The following is a 26166-nucleotide window of genomic DNA, read 5'->3' as shown; positions in this document are numbered from 1 at the left end:
CTATTAAATTTACAACTCACAAAATAAATGTCTTGTTTCAGGACATGATATTCACCAACAACATGAGCATAACACTTTTGCAAGGTAACCAAGAATGCAAAAAAATATTAAGATTGGAATTCAAAATAAGAAGTATTCCTTGCTCCTGGACTGTTAGAAATTATTTGAAAATTGTTGTCTATTGTGTTATTTGTTTTGTCATATAAATTTCTCAATGGTACTGTTATATAGCATATTTTAATAAATTCCAGTTTTACATATCTATATAGCCTTACATCAAAGTGAAATATGAATTGGTAAAGAATACCTCAATACTGTGGCTGCTATGTGTTTAGATCTATATTTAAAAGAATATAAACCAATTACAAACTGTAGGTTTAATTTATATCCAAACTCATTATTTGCACATACACAATTTAATGAATAATTTCTGCAATATTTACATCGTATATTAATATCAATGACTAAATTCAAATTTTGTTTTTTACACAGAATAAGGATAATTGTAAATATAAGACTAAACATCATTAGAAAATAATCCTGACACAGTTATATGGGACAACAATCACTGGTGTATAATAAACCAGTGATTGTTGTCCCATATAACTGTGGCAGTTTTGTTTTTTTATCATTAGAAAAGTTTTTCTTCTTCATTAATGTAATTGATAATATATGTAGATTGTGAAATAATCAACCCTATTTCTACTCAAATCAATAATTACATAAAATTTCCTATTTGAGCAAACAAAGAATGGAATATCAATAAAGGAAAAGAAATATTGATAGCTATGTTATATATAATTGGGCACTGGGGTCTTATTGAACTGGAAATTGACAATGTTTAGTTTTAAATTAATTTAATTCCAAATATGTCAAAATACACAGTACCATGTTCCAACTACAGAACATGAATTATGTGTAGTAAAGAAAAAGGGTTCAGTTTAATTTCAAATAAAGAATAAAATTTATTTCATCCAAAATGTTCCATCAACTAGGATTTATAGTCCATTGCACAATGCAGTAGTAAGGGAGGGAATAAAATATATACTCTTCAAAAAACAGGATCGTTTCCATAAATCTTATTTGCTTTTAATGTCATCATCTAAGGATAAAAGAAATTCATTATTGGTTTTAAATATAGGGTCACTTATTGCGACTGGTCATACTTTTTGCCGAAATTTGTTTTCACTTGATTGCACAAGACACATGAGTTTAACAACGTCGCAAGCTTTTCACATGAAACCCAAATCTAAGGCCTTTAAAATCCTGAGGTTCTCGGTTTCAAAATCAGTTGCACATGTAAACACTCAACGAGCCAAGTGATGCCACATCTAAACGAAGACCAACACAATAACGCCATCGGTCGGTTTAATACAAGCAGGTGAATCCCAGACAGATGTTTCCCAGTGTACCATTTCTTGCCTTTGGGATAGGTACTGGCAGCGAAGTTCAACACGTGACCGCCCAAGCTCAAGCCAAAAAAGAGTGACTCCACCTGCCCTGGATCGTCAAATCCGGTTACGTCATTTACAGAAACGGTTCACAACAGCGACCTCTACTGCAGCAGCAGTTCCTGGACGGCATAGGATCTCAGACGAGACAGCCAGACGTCCCATTAGAGTTATTTTGAAATACGCAGACAACGTCAAACCCCACTTCAATGGATTTAGACCACAATGTATGGCCACAGCAACGCTGGAGAACATAATGGTTCAGCGACGAGTCGCGGTTCCTGTTGCGACAAGGCGACGGTAGAGCGAGGGTATACTGATGATGAAATGTCACTATGCGTTTCTTTTTTTGAAGAGTATATATACCCTTTGACTAGTTTTAGTCACTGACGATAAAGCTGTCTTGTACATGTACTAGCCTCTGCTTTGATCACTGTAATCTGATTTAAAACGTTTTTTTTTAAAATCTCCATTGTTTTGGCTGATTAGTCAATGAAGAAGTGGAGCAAACAACCATAAATGTTGGTATAATATTAATAAGATTCATCTTGTAATAGCTATATATATATATATTACTGCTTTTTGCATACACACCTATGAGATTAACAAATTTAAATAAATGAGATAGTATAATAACATAAATTGTTGAATTAAATTATAGATAATAGCAATAATAATAATAAAGGGGATTAAGAATCAATGTTTAACTTTATGTACAATACAAATAAAACAACAGAACTTCAGACAAGCAACTACATTGATCTACAAATATCACAAACTATCAAAATACCGGTATATGATCTGATCAACTGCCATCTACTCTATGAAACTTCATGTCATATTTATAGGTATTAAAAAAAAATCCTTAATTGATCAGTTTCTCAAGAATGATTAAATTATGAATATTAAAAATTTCTTAATTGATCAGGTTCTCAAATTTCTTCATAAAGTACCTAACTCGCCTCATTTATTCTGTCAATAATAATAACAAGATATAATACAATATACATGTATGACAAAGTTCAACAATAATCTATAATAACTCATTCTATTCCTTTAAATTCCTCTATTCTCATAATTGAAGCCCATCTCTGTATTGGGTGTGGACAATTCATTCAATATATTATATCTAGCCATTAATACATGTGTACTGGTTTTGTACAATATATTCAATATTATTATATTTAGTAATTAATAAATTTGTGAAACCAAAACTGTGATTTTAGTCAAAGTGCTGTCACATGCAAAGCAAAATGAAGGTATTAATTTTTACTATGAGAATATAATTTGCATGATGCATGCATATGTATAAGGAGTTTTATGAATGAAAGAATCTACACTGAGGAATATTACTTTTTCTATAACCATCATTTAAATACTACCCCTTTTCCGATGCTTTATTAATATTTTGATTGTTTTGACTGATCATTCTTGCTCTGGTTTCTAACTTATAGTTACTTCCCTATAGTCTGTGCAATCTGATCACCCAGTGACCTCATGTCAATCTGATCATCCAGTGACTTTGTGTCAATCTGGTCAGGAAATGACTGTTAACCATAGATTTATTTGGAAGGCAGTATCCATATCTTTGTGGAGATAGTATGTTAGAACAATATCATATAATAATTAACAATAAAATTAACAGTATATATAAGACTAGAGTGTATATTATATATACACCATCTATCATATAGTATATATACAATGATAGACATTACTCTAATTATGGTATAATATACAACTACAGTTTATTTCAAATTTATATGCAACTAAAATCAGGGTTTCAAATCAATTTCATTCAATTCATATGCCAATTATTCATAATATCATGAGCTAAATCTGCCTATTGCAGGTCTTTCTTTAGGGCTGAAATGTTTTCTAAATTATTAATTAAACATAATTAACATATCCAGATCATATAATCAACTCTCGATGCCATCGCTAGCCTGCTATATTTAGTGGATTGGAATACATTTTGTGAAGGATTGATTAAACAATCTATTTTTTAACTATTATAGCGAGAGCTGTCAACTCTTTATCTAATCTCCCATAATGCCCCTTCAACTAATACATTGCTGGGAATTTCCAAACATCAATCCATAAGTACAGGGAAAAATTGACCCAATATTTTTCCCCCTTCATTTTATTGAATGAATAACAAATGAAATGGAGTTTAACATCCTACTGTTCTGCTCCTAACCTGGGCTAATGAAGACGGGCATACGCCATACAGTGTGCTACAAGGGAAATTTTGCCCGGACAGCGGCACTACGGCCTACTCTTATATCGAATTCCAACTGCCAAGGGATCTTTTACGTGCACGCCAATGTGTACACGGGACCTCGGTTTTTCGTCCCATCCGAACGACTAGACAGCTTTCCTTGTCAGCCCCTCCGTCCTGCATCACTGACAAGGGAGAACCATGCCGGAAAATCTGGATGAACTTTCTCGGCCAATGCAGGGATCGATCACCCGACCTCCAGGCTAGCAAGCTAGCGTCTTACACACTTGAATGAATAACACAAAAAAAAGAAGTCGTGTAATATTACCAGGTACTTCTGTTTGTGTTTATATATTCGGAGATATGAATTTGTGCATTTTGTTTCTCATATTTTCATTGTTTAGTACAGAATTGATAACATGCACAATGGACAAATATTGAAGCATTCTAAATTGAGAAATGAAATGGGGTTTAACGTTCTACTGTTTTGCTCTGAACTGGGCTAATGAAGGCGGGCATACGCCATAAAGTGTGCTATGAGGGAACTTTTGCCTGGACAATGGCACTACAGCCTACTCTTATATCGAATTCCAACTGTCAAGGGATCTTTTACGTGCATGCCAATGTGTACACGGGACCTCGTTTTTTTTGTCCCATTCGAATGACTAGACAGCTGTCCTTGTCAGGCCCTCCGTCCTGCATCACTGACAAGGGGGAACCACGCCAGAAAATCTGGATGAACTTTCTTGGCCAATCCAGGGATCGAACACCTGAACTCCAGGCTAGCGAGCCAGCATCTTACCCACTTAGTCAAAGTGAGTCCCTTTTTAAATTAAGATACTCTTTTGTGCTTTTAAAATTTACTCACAATACATGTTTACATTTTAAATATTGCTTACCAGTTCAATTTGTTGAGCAATTTTGTGTTGGTTGATTTTAGTTCAATTCTAATTAGAACTGTTAACATTTTAAAATATACTGATTACACTAATAATGTATTAATGATCTTATATATGTAATATGTTAAAAGGCTGGAATCATGAAGGTTGTTACAAATCTAAAAAAAAATCTAAAAGATATACATGGTTAGGAAAAAAAAATAATACACTTTTAAGTCATGCAAATAACCAAATGACTATAGATATAAATATTCAGCATACAATGGATAAAATAGATTTTATTCTTTGAAAGATTTAAAAATAATAATTAATCAACTATTGAAGAATTATAGTAAATTATTAGTTCTAAATCTGGCTTCTTTATATTCCTCCATAAAAAATCTATGTCCAATATAACCGTGTTTTATAAAATGGGCATTTTAAAATGTTTTTGTAAATATGCTGCTTTAGAAGAAATTATTCTTTTGTATCTTTACTTTTTAAGTAACCTATTTTTTTGTCATTTGATCAGGAAAATTAGGCCAAACGAGTTATATATATTTGTGGTATACATTTATGAGAAATTAGAAATATAATTGAATCAAACCACTTTATTTTCACTAGGTTGACCGTCAGCAGACGGTTCTTCTTCTATACTTTGAACAGGTGTACTTCTGCTGGCTTCAACAACTGTTGCTTGAGAAGAGGAACTCCCTGAAGAGTCAGGAGAACTTTCTGCTACTGTAGCTACTGGTGTTGGTGTTGGTTTTGGTAGAGATGTTGGTGCTGGAGGACTAGGTGATGCTGCTTGAGTGAAAGTTGACTGGCTAGATGTAGCTTGAGATAAAAGTGTAGTAGTTGTAATAGGATGTGACTGTTTCAGTATCAGCTCTGGTCCACCACCATAAATTTTAAATAGATACTGCCAAGTTTCACCAGACAGTTGTCCATGGTCAGAGGTTTGCTTCAGAGTCTGTACACCATTTTTCATCACAGTTATTCTACTATTATCAATAGGGCCAGGTGGACCTGAAGAAAAAAAACCACATTTGATTTATCCTAAAGGAGCTAAACTTCCTTGATTTATGTCAAAATAAAGGAGCAATTTTAAAATCTTATATGGAAAGATGACACATTAAAACATTTGTTTTAAAGTTTGTTTTTCAATAGTGGATAAATTTGATTTCAGATATACCATACAACCATATTCTACCTGTTCTACACAAGATTGATTAAAACTAAGTATGTGTATATAATCTAGACATAATCTATAAACATACAATACAAACTATAACTTACAATCAGTTCTATCTCGTACAAAATTCTCCCAGTCTTTAAACCATGACATACTGATAGCATATATAACACTAGGATTGTCTTCTGCTTTAAATTCTTCATTTAACTATAAAAAAAAATCATTGTTTTAATTTCACTAAAATATAAATATACCATGTACTATATATCAACTGTAAAGTCATAGAATGTAATAAATATCAACCACAACGACATACAACCTATAATCTTACATAAATAAGTAACTGGTTTTATGCTGGTTAGTACCGGTACTTTCTCAGACTTTTTATGATAAAAAATGTCAAAGACTTTCACCATGTGTTGGAAGTAAGTATGCAAAACTGGTGGACTGTAGCAAATATTTAGTACATGTTACCCTACATGTACTGTATATGCGAACAGTCAGTTACAATATATACGCAATTATACAATTTGTTAAGACCAGGGTTCTTAATCCATTTTGAAACGAACCGGCCAGAATTGGGTCAAATGAGGTCCCGTAGGAAATGGGTTAATTATAAGCTACATTTCCTTTAATATACGGTAACTAGACTTCAACAAAAATAATTCTTGGTAATTTGATATGGAAAATGTCGTATTTTTAATGTATGTTATTGCCACAAAAAAACAAAAAACGACAGGTACACATATTTAATTCAAGTACCAGCTTGAAGTTAACGTCAGTTATATTCCTGAATAAATCACTGTCTTCGTTTATTTGATGAAACGTTTGCGTTTCATAAGTCGATGATCTAATATTTTAGCATTTTTCTACTATTGCCAGTATCAGAAAATGCAGTAGCCAAAATAAGCTGATATGGCACCATGGCATTTCTTCAAAACACAATTTGTAGTTTTTTGTCTATCACGTAGCTAGTCACATAACTTGCAAAAGTTTTTATTCATTTGTCGATGAAAGACAAACGGCACAATTGTCATGTGACAACCATAATTGAAATTGCTATAAAAATAAAAAATTCCGTACAATTATGATACAGCCTTCAATAAAAACAACAATATTTTTAAAATTAAGCTTTTGTAAGAATGTGTATAAAATAAAACCGGCGGCTGCCAGGCAGGAAAATCATAATGGTAAACACTATTTAAAACCGGTTTATTGACCTAATGTCATTGGAATTCGGCATTGGAGATTCTATCAGAGAAATATATTATTAATGACTGTTTTTCGGTGCATTCCGTGTTCTATCAGGAGATTATATTTAATGAAGATTTAAATTTACCCAACAACTGGTCAGTGAACCCATCAATGTATGATCCAGTTATTATTTTAATATCTACCGGTACCTGGAATTCATGCCGATATTGTCTTCTTTCGCCACGTGCGTTGGACGGGTGACCCTACTCTGTGTCACGTACAAGTGGAGAATCGAAACCATGCCACTTGACTCAATGACAGACCTTTCACGCACACGAGTTAAACCACCCAACCCACCGTCAGAGTGGAGACAATTTGGGTGCGTACAATTAAAACTAGTTGAATATTAATGTTAAACAATATGGAAGAAATAGAAATCTACCTGTATAAATGTATCCATCTCTGTTTTTTGTCGTAATCTAATATTATCTAACTCCAGTTGACATGTTTGACAAGCGTATAATCTATTACATACTGGTCCTCCTTCAAACCTGATCAAATATAACATTCACATCATACAAACTACATACAGAGAAAGTATCAAATAACTAATAAAAGAGGAAGAATGAAATGGAATTTATCATCTTGTCTACCCTTTACTTTGGTGAAATATATGGGGAATACAAGTGCAATGCGAGGATAGACTGTTGCCGTCATTTATGATTGCTCTTTCTCGAATTCCAACTGCAAAATGATTTTTTATGACCACTACCAATCTGTACATGGAACACAAGTTTTTTGTCCCATCCAAACGTTAAAGTACACAACAGCCAATAAATAAAAGCATATCTTGTACATTTCTGATAAGTTATCCCCTCCCTTGAGGGTTGGGGAAATAATTACTGAAGGCAATCAAACATACTGAAAACTCAGGAGAAAAAAGTGATTTTTACATATTTTCTGTCATATTTCAAATAAGGGTCCCAGGAGATGTTTTCTCATTTAGCAAGAGCTGGTTATATATGAAAATTATTTATTGTATTACTCCACATGTTGTCCGTGTTACTAAGCAGAGAGAATTTAGAATATTTGACAGAACTTTATTTTACAATCTTGAGATGTAATCGACGACCACCATGAAGATAGATTGAAGAGATAAATAACTAACCTGTTATATAGATATTCCCACATAGATTGACTAAGAGGAACAACTAAATCTTCTACATGATCAACTAGATTAGGCGGTACTCCTATAAAATATATAATAAAATATATAATGTATTTTATTCTCAAACTACATCATCATCTAGATTAGGTAGTAATCCTATAAAATATAAAATAAAACAAATCATATAATAGATAGAACTCAATGACCATTAAATATCGCTCGGGTTATTCAATGGTTCAAGAGAGTGTATCCCTATGGCAGGGATACACTCAAGTGAACCATTGAATAACCCGAGCGGTATTCAATGGTCATTGAGTTCTGTTTTTATTCTATAACTACATTAAATCTCAAAATACACTGTACTATCCAGATTATCAAAAACAAAATCACCAATAAAGTTAAAATTCATCATAGGTTCTGCCCTTTCTTCACAAAAATTGTGGTTGCTAGTGGTGACGTCATTACAGTTTGACTAATTCTGAAAGTGATGTCATTATGGACAAAAGTAGTATGTGTACAAGCTATTGAATACAATCATAGGTTATTCAATGACTGTATTCAATGATATTTGCTTGTATTTGCATGTAGTTACAGAATAAATTTTGTTCTCAAACTAAATGATCAACTACATTACATGGTACTCCTAAAAAATATATAATAAATCTGATAATATATTTTATTTTTAACTACATGATCAACTAGATTTGGTGGTATTCCTAAATAATATATAATAAATCAAATAATATATTTCAATCTCAAACTACATGATTAACTAAGTTTTTTGTTTATATTCAATAATTAATATTTTACTAGACTCAATTTTAGTTACATAACTTTTTACAAGTTTTATCAATTTATCTTTTTCTTTGTTATATGTAAGACCACAATGATAACACAGCCATTCAAATCACATCATAACACCGTCTACTGAATTACGGTCAGTGTTATATGCAGTCGAAGTTAGCCATCTGAATAGCAGTTGTTCTGAATATAGTTTAAATCTTATTTAGCCATCTGAATAGCAGTTGTTCTGAATATAGTTTAAATCTTATGGAGTGTAGAATATCAGAACCATAAATACAAAATAAAGATTATATATTTTAATTAGTTTGGTATAGGTCTTTCTTTTACATAACTAAACATCTCATTAAAACTGCACAATAAAACACTAGGGTGTAACAGTTATATATTCAAACGTTTTTTTAAATCAGACAAGCTAAAAACACGATTTTGTGTACAATCAAGGCCCATAATTCAGGAAGTTACGATCCGATGTGCGTGAATATCGAAAGGAACCAAGATCTTTGGGTTATAAAGATGTATTTCAAGTTTCATCAAAATCGGATCAAAATTGTGTTCCTAGAGTGTCCACAAGCTAAAAACGTGATTTTTCGTACAATCAGGGGCCATAATCCATGAAATTTCAATCCAATACATGCCAATATCGAAAGGAACCGAAATCTTTTGGAGATAGACCTATATTTCAAGTTTCGTCAAAATTGGATAAGAATTGTGACCTGTAGAGTGTCCACAAACAATTGTTTAGGGACAGACGGATGTCTGGACAGGGGAAATGACAATATACATCCACATGAAAATGTGGGCGTATAAAAATTCAGATATCCAATAACAACTGTTTTTATAAAACAAATTGTGGTCGGACACCGAGCAGTAAAGTTAATGAATTCTGTTCCTTCAATCTGTTGTATTATACCTGAAAACAAGTTGCAGTGATTTAACTCTAAATGAGAAGATATTATGAGAACACTATGCTTACCTCCATGAGAACAAAGGAAATCATTGTTAGTTATTGGACCTGGTTCAGCAAACGTATTAAATTTACTAATCCATTGTTTGGATACAAAAAACTGCATCAAACTTGGCTAAAAGAAAAGATGTATGATTTATACAAATTGAAGCTGAATATATAACAGATGAGTAATTTATTGATGATAGTTGGTAATATGAGAGAGAGAGAAATTGGGATTAATATCCACTTGATAGAACCTTGGTGCAATTTTATTTCAATAGTTTGGTCTTAGCAGTGGGAGAAAACCCAAGAGGCTGGACATGCGACCCTACCCCTTGTCATGTAGAAGCTGGAATTGAAACCACACCACTTAACTCAATGACAGACCTTATGGTGTAAAGTACACAGGTCAAACCATTCGGTCACCCAACCCCCGATAGTTGATTATAATATAGTTATGTAAAGAGTTTAAAACCAAATAGATTTAAACATACTTCTGATCCAAACAATCAATTCTGACCATTTGAAGTTAATAATTATTTCTATTCATTTCACATTGACATCTTTTTTTTGGTTAGATGAAAACAATAATAATAATGATTTAGCTATCTATTTGTACAAGTCAGTCCATTTATCATGAAGCATATTTCCTTAATTACATGAGAATGATTTGACTTGTGTATTTCAATTATTATAACATAGATTAAACATTTACCTCCTTAGCTTCCATTAATTCCATGGCTTTCTGGCGTAAAGCATGCATCTTATCATTTCTCTTCCTATAAAATATCAACAAATTAAATATTTCAGTCTAAAATAACTGATTTTTACTGGATAAATGGTTTTCACTTCAACAGGATTTTTGGACCTTCTTTCAATCTTTCTTAGCAGCTAAAAGTGTTAACAATACTGCAAAGTTTACGAACTCTGTCGAATTACTTACCTATAGAATAGAACATATGCTTCACAATTAACTACTTGTTGTATATCAACTTCTGTTACAACTTGATCATCAAATTCATACCATTTTTCATTTATATAGTTTAAACAATACGCTGTATAATGACCACCTTTAAACATCAAATAATATAATAATTATACTATATAGAAATATGGAATAGGTGTAGAGACTGGATCATAGCCCACGAGCGGCAAAGTTGTCCATGCTATGATCAAGAAGAAAATAAGATCTCACAAGATTTCATAAATTTAAAATTTGAATGTAATATTGTAAACTGATAGGGATGTGATGGGGGTGTGTGTGTGTGTGGGGGGGGGGGGGGAGAGGTGATCTTTATGATTAATCCCTATAAATTTGAAAGATATTCACTATAGCAGGGTATATGATAAGATATTGGATATTTAAAAAATAAGTGCTGATCAATCTGAAAATTGATTAGCAGTTACTCTTGATTGAGTAGCAAATAAGTAAATTTTATAGGCCATAATTTCTACATATTTACATCCGTAATATTCCTAGAAAATCAGGTTTTTCGTAACACGATAGAATGCAAAATTAGTATGTCTTCATTTACACGGCAGAAAATGAAAGCAAAATATCTGTGATAAGAAAAGTTTGTGATGTCGAAACATTTGTTTGTCTTCCTTATAAAACGATATTTCAAAATTACATAGTAGCATCGACAGTTCGATACCCGTATGCAATCCATACATTGTCGCTATGTTGTTGTTATTTGTCCACGTGACTTTTTTTCCTGCCAAAATGAACCAAGTGCCATTTTAGTCACAAAGTAGTTAGATCGTAAACTGAATGACTGTTAAAATGTTAGCTTACAATTAGTTTATTGACTAATCTTTGACTACTTTTAATCTCATCGAGCAACATCAAGGGGATTAAAATGTACGTATGCAGTGGAACGGTAAATCACGTTTGTTAAACATTTTTTCACGCTTAGTTTGAGACAAAAAACTTGATTCGCAGATTCCCTTAAATTTGATAATTTTCTGCTAATTTAATATTTGCTTTGCACTTACGTCGTTTTTGTTTAGCAAATTGCGATGCGATACCGCTTATCATATTCCCTGCAATGTTGAACTCTGACCAATAGAAATTTTGTAGACGGTTTGATAGGCAACAGTTATGTGTAAACAATAACTGCCAGTGTATAAAAATGTTGATCAAATGTTTTATACTCGGACCACAAAGCAATTCCAACAACGCCAAACATTCTGGACTATCAATCAATGTGTGAATCACAGTATTTAAAAGATAATAATATAAATATACTGACCACCTGCTGTACCATGATGACATATAACAGCAGTTAAATCATATGTTGTTACTTCATTATTACAATCTACAAATATATCAACCATTGTCATTATCTACTTGGATAAATTTTCATCATAAATTTAATAAGAGTATGGAAATAATGAGTTTGGATGGAAATATCTTTTCTTAAACTGAAATAAATCCCCAAACCCACCAAAATTCCTAAAGGTATATATTTATATAAGGTTGTGCAAGCAACTGGTCAATTTAATATCAATCCATTACCAAGATTTATCTGTTGTTTTTTTTTGTAGTCAACGTTTAACCAAAAACCAAAGGTTTTCAAGATACAGATACATTAAATTAATATACATACCTTTGTGTAGGTAATGCTTCATATCCAAACCTTCCAACGGAAAGGCAACATAGGCACCAATCTTAGAGGAGTAGAATTCATGTCGAAATCTTTTTAAATGGATACACAGTATCTGCAAAAAGATTGAATAATAACATTTCTTTTAGCTTTGTTCTTTTATCATGAACAAATACAATCAATTTTTCAATGCTATAAGAGAAACAATTCTACATTTCTACAAATTGAATATCAGTGTATGAAGATGGGTTCATTATAATATTTGATTTCTGTTCATTATTTAATGGTGATCAGCCATTTCTTTGTGGTATTTGCAGGGGGCTCTTGTATGTTCAAACTAGATTTCAAACTATCTAGGAGATTGAATAAGTTAACATACAATTCGTTCAATTAGAAATCCTTATCCCATATATCTTCAATATCAGTCCTTGTGGCTTTTTAAAATGATATCTTACCTCGGGCAACTCTAGAACTCTTGAATATTTTAAGCCATTTCTTAACCTAAAAATCAAATAGATATATTAATTGATAATCATGGTAAGAGAGAGAGAGAGAAAAATGGGGTTTAACGTCCACTCGACACAAACTAGGTCATTTTGGGACTAACATATGGTTTAATTTTATTTCAATAATTAGCTTGCGCGTTGGGGTCTTTAGCAGTGGGAGGAAACCGGAGGACCCGGAGAAAACCCACAAGGTTCGACAGACGACCTTACTCCTTGTCACGTACAACCGGGGGTTCGAAACCACGCCAGTTGACTCAATGACAGGCCTTATGGTACAGCGCCCACGTGCTAACCATTCAGCCATCCAACGTCCCATCATGGTAAGAAGGACTATTATTTAAGTGTAGGAATATAGACCATATAGTGCAGTCTATAGACACAATTTTTAGGTTATTGTATAGGTATATATAAAACAGGGTAAACTGACATGTTCATACTGTATGATGAATGTCAGATTTGAACTTACTTTTTACATTTTTCACAGCTATACATATTATCACCCTTCAGTTCATCAGCTGAGAAAAATGCTGCCAAACAGTCCTGTAGTGAAATAGTTGGTCCAGTGAAAAAACTGAAAATAAAAAAAAAATTTAACGTCTCAAATTCAAGAGTTAGTTAATCTACATATCATTTATTTCATGGTTGTGACGTTCTGGTTTGTAGAAGACATCAGCTTTCTGCAGTTAAGATGTATAAACATAACCAATTTGATTTTTCCTATAGAGAGAAGGAGAGAAATGGGGTTTAACGTCCACTCGACACAAACTAGGTCATTTCGGGACTAACATATGGTTTAATTTTCTTTCCATAAATCGTTTGCGCCTAAGGTTCTTTAGCAGTTGGAGAAAACCCATGAGATTGGGATTTTTCCTATGCAGAACTCGTTAAAAAACAGCGTGAGAAATATGATCAGCAGCCTGTCCACTGTATTAGGCCGTAAGAAAAAACAATTGTGGTTCTCAGATGATCCTTACCAAAATTTCTGATGCGGGAGGGAGGTTTTTATTTTTGTCAACTTATCACTACAGGGCTAAATGGCTTCTCATAAACATCTTGTTTGAAGTCACTACATTTATATTATTTTGCTGTTGAATGTATGATTATCCCATGTATCATTTCTGACTGTCAAATTTTTACACGTGGCAATTAATGAGATCATTTTTGTTTATTGAACTAAAAACAGGCCTTCGGCTCTTTTATAAGTGATGGAGTATCTGAAAACAAGAACATTTTTTATTTGGCCTTCTGCAAAGCGTGAAATATTACTGACAATTTTAGACTATAAATACCTTTTCATCCAAGAAAGAACCCAAGTAATCCATCCTGGGTTGACCTCACCACATGCACCACCTTTAGGTACAACAGCTCCAGATAGACCTGATTGGCTTGTATGTAACAACTGTAAATGATCTCGACTTGGTATAGGTAAACTTAAATCTTGAAATGTTTCTTTTGTTGTCGATATCTAAAAGAAAATGAAAACATAAAGATTGTAAATAAACCACATTAAAATATCTGGTAACAACAAAATATCTTGGCAAAAACTGGAACAGTTTCAAGCATTAATAATAGGCCTAAGCAGTGCTCTAAGATTTTGAAAACCAGGTAATATGACTGAACATCATTATAAGTTAGATTCTTTAGTAAACATGAGAATATCACGCAACAACTTAACTCTATTTATTACGAAAATATCTCAACCAATATCACAACAGCTGAAACAGGTTCAGCACATAGGACTACAAAATAATTCTACTCACATGATATCCTTTACTAAGTCTGACAATTCTAATAATTGTTTGGTGTTATAAATTAGATAGCAATGTGAAGTGCTTTAATCTTATTTATTTAAAGTGTTCAATTCTAAGTCTGTTACATGTTACTGTGGATATATTCTTTCAAATTCTGAAGTTTAACGTTTTTCTCCAATACATCTAATACATACCCTTTCACAAGTTAAACACTGAACAGAACTTAATATTCTACCATCAAACGTATCTGATATAACACTTTGATACTGTATATTCTTTTTTCTTTTACCTTTAAATAAATTTAAATTAACACAGCTTTATTACAAACTACATGCATTAATACAAGACATATTTTTAAAAACGATTGAAAATATGCTGATTAGGTATTCCTCGTCAGTCATCCGAAAAGATAGCCCAGACAATATATTAAAGAGGCAGAGACATTGGTGGTTTTAGGATCTTTGCCGGTAGGTTAAAAATAATATGGTCCATGATTACATCCATGTTCAATATAAATTATATAAAAAATCTGAGACACATCTGTCAACTCTAAGTATATTGGAGCTTGGACATTTGGTACATGTAATTATGAGAGTTAAAGGTTATTTATTTGTGTCAGCAATAATGTCATTTTTACTTATTGATCTTTATTTGTATGCATTGTAACTCCTTCCTTCCATTATTAGCGTTAAATGTGTGAATCACTTGGATCATGATCTGAATGAGGTTACATCTGATATATAGCCGACAGTATGTGATTTTCTAATTGGCTCGTACTGATTGGGAAGAATATTCGGGGTGAAATCAATGTCTGACAAGCTGTCACTTTCTGGCATGTTTTTTTTTAAAGTGTACCATACAGTAGGTTCCCAATCCCAACTGAATTATGAAATTCCAATTCCTCTTACAAAATCCCTGTCTCAGGGAAGGTTGATACATATTCTTCCAAAATATATTTTAAAAAAGATAATTTTTTGCAAAATATTTTTTTTATTGAACATTATACCTAACATTATGAAATTTTTTTAATCGTATCAGTCTAGATGAAATTATATCAAATGCAAACAATGCTATTTCATATAAATAGCAATCTCTATAGGTAGAATATACATTGAATTATGTTAAATGAATGAAGATGCTATTATTTTTGGGTCATAAGACAGTAAAGATGACCATTTTAGTAAATATAAAATGTCTCTTTTGAATTGGACAGACGCATGGCACATTTATTTTCCTTTCAGATATTAACTGTTGCTTATATATATTAATAATTTTCTTCAAAAGTTTAATGTAATAATACATTATCTAAATCTGAAGTTTCATGGGATATGATTAACAAATTAATTTTTAATTTAAAAATTAATTGCATTGCTAATGTTACATGTGGACAGACATTCTGGCAGATTTGTAACATTAGCACTAAAGTTTGAAGAAAATTTCTATTTCTAGCTAGTGTTGATGTAAGAAGTTACTGAGATTTTTTACGTGCTAAATAAAGCATAATATTCAGAATTTAAGATTAATATAATAAAATATAATCATATATTTTAATAACCTAAAATTTAAACATTTATCGGGCATGCAACTGTTGCTAACGTTACATAAGGACAGACGTGGACATTTTATAAATAACTGTATTACTTGAATTATTGTTTTGATCTAAAAATAAAAATAGTCCGCAACGAAAGGTATTAATAAATTGTATAGTATTTCTACCCTTGGGCTTGTTTTAAATTTAAAATCGGACAAAAAGTATTTCAAAAGCAGGTGCTAACGTTACGTAAGGACAGACGGTTTATTTAATCGGTCTGACAACTGACACGTTAGCACTTTTTTGCGGGGGTCAAAGTCATTTTGATCGAGTGAATAAGGCGAGAATGCTGACCGCCATGTTTATGCATCGGGAATCGGATAGCCGGTTTTCTTTTCTAAAGGCTGTAAAAAACGTGATATATTTTGAGTAAATAACGCCGTGAAAGGCGAATTAGTGCAGCTAACGTATCAAGAGTGCTAACGTTAACATTTTCGGACAGACAACTGTAAAAATGGCATAATCAATCGACTGCCTGTCTCAAATTATCCGTATCCTGTGTGGAAGATCGAGACTACATTCACGCTTCGTTTGCAGCGGTTATTCAAATTCTATCACGTAATATGAAGCCGAAAAGAAATATTAAAATAATGCTAACGTTTCGCTAAAACTGGACAGACATCAATTGGACGAAACGTTAGCAATATATAAGCATGGAAATTTGATTTTCCAAACCATTTTCCTGCTTTTTTTAAATGGCATATACTAAAACATAAACAGCCATTCCACAAATGGACAAATTTATTTCCACGTGACGTAAAAATACAAAGTTTACAAAACAAATGTAAGACCACTTCAATGATGTAGTCGATGGACAGACTAGTCAAATTTTCACTGGGGTTTGAACAATTCAATTTTCGGAACTTGTTATTTTTCTCATCAGTATATTTTTAAGTCTGTTTTAATTTTAAAGAAGATACACTTGCCATTATAATTATACAAAAATAAATTAAAAATTTTAAAACAAATGTTATTTCAGTGTATTCTAAAATCTTGATAAAAAATGATGGGAAAAATGTCTGTCTTAAATGATGTAATTCATTAAAATATTTGTAACCTTTTTTAATAAAAAAAATACATCAATAAACCTGGTATTAAGTATTTTATATGTTCAATATATGCTGATTTTGAAGATAAGAAAAATATTTAAAAACTCTTTTCTAATAAAACCATTACATTTGTTAGATACCCACTGGTACACTTTATAATAAAACATGCCTTCTCCTGATGCCATATTGAAATATACAGCGACTGCTACACACGAGTCGCCTCTTATGTCATGTCACGTGATTTAGCTTCAGCTCATTAATTGTCGGGTGTTCTGTTATTGCTGAAATCCGAAAGTGTTTTTTAACGTTATTTGTTACTAAAACTTTTTTTTTGAAAAAAATAATTCTGAAATCTGTTAAACAATCAACCAAGTAAATGGTAAAATTAAACTTTTACTATAGCATTCTCCTTTAATACCAGTACTACTTGGTGATGAATGGTTAATTGTACCAGAGTATTGTACATGGGAATATCAATTTTTCCTGAATTCTGGGGAATAGAAAGGGGGATTATGTTATATATGGCAGTGTATTGTACATGGGTTATTATGATTGTATTTATTTGTAAAAGAACAAATAATGAAATACTGTTTCTATTTCATTGTATGAAATGTAATTTATCAATTTATATTTTTACATGTTTTTAGCCAAGATTGTGTAATTACATGTTGGAAAAGAGATCTTAAATTTTTACCAATATAAATACCTTTGGTTGTGGTATTTGGTTGATGATGAGTTTTAACTGATTGACTTTTATCACCGCCAGCTCCATGCTGCGTCTGCTTCCCAATAATACTTGCTTTTGATGACCTTAAACTTGATGTCGATGATCCCAGATCTGATACTGCATCAATAAATTCACCAGATTCACTTTTATTCAGATGTTTTTTCCGAAGTTCACCTTGACCTTTGGCTAACAAATTAGCTGTTTCTTTTGTGTCCTTTACATTAGCAACAGAAATGTCTGAGTTATCATAGATTGAGCGCACATTATGGCGGTTTTTATCCCGACCATGTTTGTTCAAATTTTGTCGTGTTATTTCATTACCATCACTACCTTCATCTTCAGAGAAATTATGATCACCGGAGTTACGTTCACTACTCAAACCAGAGTCACATGTTTCGTATTCACAATCTGATTGGCTGCTACCAGAATCTGTGGATGGCTTGCGTTCTTTAGATGTTGTTGTTGTGGAATAATTTACAGGCAGTTGTGTATTGTCGGTGATGTCGTCTTCTTCTTCTTCATTATCACAAATTGGTTGTTTTAATTCTTCATGAAGTTGATCCATAAAACATCGTAAAAACTCTTGTGTGTCCTATAACACAACAAAACAACATCAATTTCTATATTCAAATAAGCATGGCTTGCAGTCACCCTTCTTTTTTGGTGGACAGTTCATCTAAAGTCTTATTTCTAGGCCGTTTGTGAACAGAATTTGATGAAACTTGGCAGGAATATTTAGAGGCAATATTTTGACTTAGGCCTAAGAAAATGACCCATTTAGGCCATTCACCTTTCAAGCAATGTTTCTCTCTCAGCTGTTCATGACCTCAACTTAATGAAGCTTGCTGGAAATCACAGGGTATTTTAGATCGAGTCGAACTTGTTACCAAAAATGAGATGCCTGGCACACAAGTGAGCACATTAAGTGCTTTTTGTTTGTGACAGGCATGATTAAACACCAGCATTTGTTTTCCATAGCAGTGAACTTATAATAACCAAGCCAGTATTCCCTAATAATCCAATTTGTATTACAGTTTTGGACTATTATACACATATCACATTACAAAGATATCTATACGAATTTGAAAGTTCCGAAAATGTTGAAATATTTTACCTGCTGAGTACATCCTCTAAACATCGGATGGACAACTTTAATACCATTTACAACTCCACTTGGTACAACATAACTAGGTCTGTAAAATAAACAACACAATTACAAAAATTATCTTCACAACTCAACTTTATTCTACGTATGTAAGATAAAATGGAGGCCGTCAAACGTATAACGACTATCTTTATTATCTATCAAAAACTATCTATCAGATAACAACACGAATAAAACAAACCTCTTTTTATGCCATAGTTCTGTAATAAGACGCAAATAGTTTCGTGATAAATGAGGTGTTTTTTCTGGTCTTACACATCCGGAACAATCTAAAAAGAATCTGGTTAATGGTGGACTGAAATAAAATGAAAATTAATTAAATCTAAAGGCAAAGAGATTTTTACCATGTTAATCTATGGATAACTAACTTAATAAGCAGAATTTGTGAAAGAGAATAACCAGCCTGTACTTTGAATATGTCACTTTGGGATTAACATCACATATTTTTCAGAACATAAAAGAGACAACAGTGAACTGTGATCCTTACATTCACATCATGGACTTACAAGTTAATTTGCAACTATGTTAAGAATAGAAGAGCATGACCGTCTTATCTGTGAAATGAATATAGGACTATAATTAAATATTTTAAACTTACCAATTAGATAAAGCTTGTAAAGCAGCATTCATATAACATGTATTACCAAGATTCTGTAAACCAGTTAATCCTGTAAAAGTAAACATAATTTTATGTCTGGCACCGTAAATCACAAAACGACTTGCATTTCATTACTCCACAAACTTTTACAATATTGAAATCAGTAAGTAATTATACCTCACCTTTGATTATTAACTCAAAGTAAACTCTATAAAAGATGCCATACTTGCTGCAGAATACTAACGATAGTCAGAAACGCTTCACTATCTGACAGGAAAAGATTGAATTGCATAAATGCTGAATAACAAACCTCTTGGTTTAATAGTTTCATCATCCAAATCAGATTCTGAGTCTTCATAGTTAGAAAAACTTCTTTGTGGTGAGCTGTCATTAGAATTATCTCCTGATTTAGTTGTATTAATAGGTGTTGTCTGGCCATTGCCACTTATACTGTAATTAAATAATCATTTATTTTTATATATATAAGAGTGAAAGAACTATTTAAAAATAGATTTTATACTCTTATAATTACCCTCTACACATTTACTAATCTTTGATAATAATCTACATCTATTAAGAAATCTCCTTTTTTTAAGTTTACATTAAAATGAAAAGGTTATTTTTCTTGACTGTTGTTCAGTTGAAACTAATTAAAATTTTCTGTTTGTTTTTTTTTATTTCTAATGGTGGTATGCAGGATTTGTGTCAGATATACATAATTTACCTTTTTGGTGCCAAAATATTAGGCACATCATACTTGAAATATTGATTTTTACAATAAAATTCAATTGGAGAGTAACTGAAATGTTTTTTGTTGTTTTTTTTAAATGAAAATAATTACTTTTCCAACACTCATTATTTTTGGAATCTTCCATTAATCATAACATGACCATTACTATTGGAATCTTCCATTACTTATAAGATGAACATTACTATTGGAATCTTCCATTACTTATAAGATGTCCATTACTTCAAAACATATAATGATTAGATTCTATTACCATTACCCCAAACCTGATAGCAAATGGGCATTTTATCCAAAATATTTATAAAATGAGGATAGCAATGGAAACTATCTAAATGGGTAATTCACTGAAAAATAATTGTGAGTTGAAGAAGTACTCTGCTCTTACTAAAATGGTGGATTATTATGATCTGGAAAAACTTCACATTCACAGGAATTACACCATATTCTTAAAGTCATCAAGTTGATGGTCAAACTATGATTTCTTTCCTAAAAAATGTAAAAAAATTTATATAATGACAGTAATGTGTACCCCAATATATAATCAAAAGATATGGGTAGCTAGTTGAAAGTACTGATACTGGGTATTTTTCTCAATAAATTGTAAGGATTTAACCACTGATTAAGCCAAAACTGGTAATTTTAGAAGCCATTTTTCAACATTGGACAGGAAGAACAAATTACAATGTAAGCTCTAATGTTACAAATTAAGATGTCAAGGGGTGAGTACATTATGTGACATACCTTATAATGATGCAAACTGTGGTCTGCTACCTTCTCGCCACAACCAACATAGTGACAGTCTTTATACAGACATAACCACAGATGAGGTGGATGAGCATCACATGAATCACATTCTTCAACCTAAAATTGATAGCATAGTGACATGTAGATAGCATTAACAACAACGTATATCTACTGTATCTAACCAACCTTTTATTCATTTTCTTGTAAAGACAATCCCAAAACTCAATTATGGTGTGTTTTCTTTTTCAATCTTTTCAAAGTCAAACTGGTACATGTACCATTACAAATCTCCTACATCAGGTTGCCATGCAATCAAGAATATTGATGGGGTATCGTATATTTGTACAAAAATGCATTTTTTCTGGTACATGTTTCTAATGAATATGTGTGATTTTCTTATGATCTGATGAACCTGACAGAATGTTCAAGATCGGTACTGATTGAAAATCTCTTTCAGCTTTAGTATTAAAACAGGTGCCTGAATTTGATAATCTCACCTAATTAAATAACGCAATAATTAACATAATACTTTAGCCTCAGCTTAATGTTATTTTTGAAGGATTTTCCGTGTTACAGGCAGTGTCATATTACAAAATATTAGGTCTTACGCCCTGTTTTTGTTTTAACTGTTCCCAGCTGACATCTCCTACTGTACCAACATGGATACAATTAGATACTTTACTGTTACTGCTAGAAGGCATTTTCCATTCTTATCCAACTAAAAAGAAATAAATACAAATGTTATGATACATGTATATGAATTAAGGAAAAAGCTACGGGGTCCATTCTGCTCACTGAAAATTTTGAAAAATGGGTTTTATTTGCTGAATTCTGGGGTACAACTGTACCGTACATTCTGGGTGATAAACACAAGAATCTCCCTGTCTCATTCATCTAATGCAACTTTTCATCCAGTCCTTCACATTTACGAAATGGTATGGAAGCCATAAAAAAAACTCCCCCCAATTTCAAATATGTGAAAAAAGCTCAAATAAAAAACAACTCATCTTACTTAATTATGGTATATTACTGAGTAATTCTACATTTTCTTACATGGAGGAGCAAAACTCACACTGGCTTACAAATTTTTTCTGTCAAAATGGATAATAATTTTTATATACAAAAATGTTTATATTTTTTTTCTGTCAACTGGAATATTTTATCTGCCAAAAATGTGTGATAAAAAAGACAACATAGAACATTTTCATATCTCAGACAGGCCTATTATAAAATAAGTACGGATATAATTAAAACATCCAATCATCCATCTTTATATAATACATAAGCCCAGTTTTAGGGCTGGCAATCGATCCTGTTTCAAGTATTGATTATCGCCGACCATCCGCCGATCAATAATCGATAACATCGGCAAATTATTTTGACATACAATTGGTTTGAAAACAATCATAATTTGTACATGAATAACGAATTATATGCTAGTTTATGTTGTGATATCATTCTGTATACATGTAGAATTTTTTTTCATTTATTTGACATTTGACAATAAAATAATAGCATTCCATAGCAAAACCAAGGTGTAGAAAGAAACTCGATCAACTTCGTTTGGAAGACAGAACCGCCACCGCTCGCCATATCTTTGTCGCTTACGACCTGAATAATAATGAGTAAAATGTAGTTATTTCCTCTTCAAACATTTCTTTGCAAATTCCTTGATAAACTAATAAAGGGAAAGAATTGGAGAGTCAAAATAAGGGGCACAACTGAATGTTACATGAAACCATTGGCTCTCATCATGACATAAGCGGCCAACATTACTCACCGGTGGCGCCGCCCGTGAGAACACAAAACGTACTTGTGTTTTATTATGACTATTCTGTTTAATTACAGTTCTAGGCCCAAGCACGCGTTGCAAAGAATACAGTGATAAGGATTATTTTTATGGACTTCTTACAAGTGAAGTACCTATAATTGCGCGATAATCAATATTTTAAAACTGTATCGATTATCGATTTTCAAACGCTTATCAACAATATCGATATTTTCCGCCAGCCCTACCAGTTTTGGGTCAATTTACAAAGACAAAGATCAGATTTGCACACCGTACTGCACAGCATATTTTCAGTATTTACACGTCAAATCCCATCCAAAGCAGCTAATTTTCTATACATTTATGTTTTGTGTGTACAATAGGCCTATTGTTATTTTCAGGGATCTGAATCTGAATCCCTAATAGAATAATATAAATTTCAATTTTATTTGTATGAGATGCTTCCATTATACTCGTTCACTTTAGAGCATTTTGGCGGCGTTAATATGAAGCAAATGGTGGACTGTTTTCTCACTCGAGAATCGTCACTATTCAACTCGTAAATGTACTTACGTTTCCTACGACCAATGGTGATAACATAATTTGAAATAAAAATATCTGATTAGGCATGGTTACATGTATTGCCCTCCAATGTTGCATACTTGACATACTGATAGCGATAATCAATGCAATGAGACAAGCGGTACATGAAAACATTTTAAACAACATATGTCATTCTATCATTCCAGCGGATATTCTCCATCATATTTCAGACTTCTATCCAATTATACATGTATATAAACGAGACTTATATTAGCATTCAATATCAGAACGAAAATGAAGATCAATATGTTTGGTGAATAATTATGGTAGCCCGAGTTATACCATAGGTGGAAGGAGACGGTCGCTATAAACAAAGGTATGCAGTTTTAAAAATAAACAAAAACCAAAAGTATGAGTTTAAGAATCTCAATATTTAGTTAGGAGAGCAATTTAGCTAATTTCTGGGAGTATTTAATGACTCCCCCAAAGATAAGTCAAGGTGCGTCGAGTGGTGCAAGAACGCCTTAAATGTGAAGGACTGTTGATCTTGTACTCAATCCAAAAAGCATATAGGTTCAAGTCCTCCCCCAGAAAATTTACATATTCTGGGCAAGTAGTACAAGAACCTCTTGGTCATCTTATAGAACCTCTGATCTTGTCTGTATGCACTCAACACTAAGATAAATGTTGGGGGGCCCCAAGACACTAGTCTCACTTGCCCCCCACCCCCCTATGCCCCAGTACTGATCATGCCAATGTCAATGTGTAAAGTCTTGTCAACTGAGAACAGAACTTAAATCCATGCGGCGAGGGAGAAGTGAATTTTGCTTCTGAAGTTCAATAGTCATGACAGGGGGGTTGGATGGCCAAATGGTTAGCATGTGCGCGCTGTATCATATGGTCTGTCATTGACTTGAAACTGACAGGGTTTCGATTCCCCAGTTGATGAGACTGAGAGTTTGGTCGCCTATAGTATTCAACCTCGTGGGTTTTCTTTGGTTTCCTCCCACTGCTAAAGCCCCCTACGCGCAAGCGAATAATTGAAATAAAATTGAACCATGTGTTAGTCCCGAAATGACCTAGTTTGTGTCGAGTGGACGTTAAAGTTAAACCCCATTTCTCTCTCTCTCTCAATACTAAATAATAGTCATGTCATGACGTTATTGTTAAATGAATAATACCGGTATTTGAAATCTACTTAATGTCATAGAAGACTCCAAACATATAGATCTAACTGTTTTCTACATTGAGTAAATATGAAATGATATTAATCATAAATTACCAACGATTTTAAAGCTGATTTAGTAAAGAATGAGCCGGCAATTTCAATAAAATTTTATATCTTCGGCGACTCAGCAATCACTTCTTACACTTAGCGCCACCATACAGGGGGAAACAACTGTGATTTGTAGACAACCTTAACAAGTCTCTAAAATGACAAAAAAACATGGAAGCTAAGTCGTCCACTGGCATTGGTTGACTCGTCCAAAACTATAAGTTGACTCGTACACACTTGTTAATTGTATGGCATAAATCACATTTACTCAGTGTTATTTTTGTTTTATCAAAGGAGAGGCTGAGAAGGGCATATGACCGGACGGAGGTACCAGAAATATTCAAAGGGGGCCTAGCCTCCTTGCGCCAGGCTGAGATAGCAAATCACCGGCCTTCGCTTCCCCTAAACCTGTGTTGAAACCAGTTCATATTTCAGCAAATTGAGAGGGCAGAATTATAATTTTTCGATCAAAAAATATTGAGTGTTGATTGTCAGTCTGTGTTTTAAAGACTTGGGCGGGGCGGGCGTGGGCGCGGGGGAGTCACAGTGGGTAAGACGCTGGTCTGCTAGCCTGGAGGTCGGGTGTTCGATCCCTGCATTGGCCAAGAATGTTCATTCAGATTTTCCGGCGTGATTCCCCCCTTGTCATGGTGATGCAGGACTGAGGGCCTGACAAGGACAGCTGTCTAGTCGTTCGGATGGGACGAAAAATCGAGGTCCCGTGTACACAATGGCGTGCACGTAAAAGATCCCTTGACAGTTGGAATTCGATATAAGAGAAATGTCAGCTTAAAATATAAAAACTAAAGCAAAACCTCTTCTAATAGGAACATTTAAAATTTATCTTTAGGTGGCCTTAGCACTGAACTTTTACTTTGGAATGTCGAAAAAGATCTTGCATAACAGAACCAAAACACTTCGAAACCTGTTTCAAAAATACGTAAAAACTGTCAAATCAAAATCTCTCCGATTTAGTTTCACAATGATTGTCTTTTACTCATTTTATATACCCATTTATACTAAATACGAAATATTTTTATCCACATATACTTCTATCTCACACTTTTATTTATTTTTCTAATACTTTAAAAAAAAAAAAAAAAATAAAAAAAATAAAAAATTAAAACAGATATAAAATTTGATTTGCAGAAGAATAACCCGTTACAGGTTTAAAGAAAAACTTTAAGAAGAATAACCCCAAATTTCCCTGTAAATATCCAAAGCCGCCCCGACTTTC

At 32.7% G+C, this 26166-nt stretch overlaps 1 protein-coding gene across 1 annotated transcript; it reads right to left on the bottom strand.

Annotated features, from left to right (window-relative positions):
* Positions 1–8228: 8228 nt before the first annotated feature.
* On the bottom strand, positions 8229–24976 carry LOC126809965 (ubiquitin carboxyl-terminal hydrolase 20). Its single transcript, XM_050534847.2, has 10 exons — positions 24936–24976; positions 21951–22060; positions 21340–21459; positions 20984–21084; positions 20161–20300; positions 19851–19920; positions 19434–19547; positions 19202–19280; positions 18055–18679; positions 8229–8263 (listed from the first exon to the last, which is right to left on the bottom strand). The coding sequence occupies exons 2-10, from the start codon at positions 22041–22043 to the stop codon at positions 8229–8231; spliced, it is 1377 nt and encodes a 458-aa protein (XP_050390804.1). The 5' UTR covers positions 22044–22060; positions 24936–24976.
* Positions 24977–26166: the final 1190 nt, after the last annotated feature.

The sequence above is a fragment of the Patella vulgata genome, chromosome 1, assembly GCF_932274485.2.
Source record: "Patella vulgata chromosome 1, xgPatVulg1.2, whole genome shotgun sequence".
NCBI classification, from domain to species: Eukaryota; Metazoa; Mollusca; class Gastropoda; family Patellidae; genus Patella; species Patella vulgata.
The sequence above is the reverse complement of the archived record's forward strand: the minus strand, read 5'-3'. Positions and strand labels throughout refer to the sequence as shown.

Coding starts and splice junctions, on each gene's coding strand:
- LOC126809965 (XM_050534847.2), bottom strand. CDS start 22,043: ATGCCTTCTAGCAGTAACAGTAAAGTATCTAATTGTATCCATGTTGGT. Junction 21,085..21,339: donor ACAGTTTGCATCATTATAAG/GTATGTCACATA, acceptor TACATTTTTTAG/GAAAGAAATCATAGTTTGAC. Junction 19,281..19,433: donor GAACTATGGCATAAAAAGAG/GTTTGTTTTATT, acceptor TTTATTTTACAG/ACCTAGTTATGTTGTACCAA.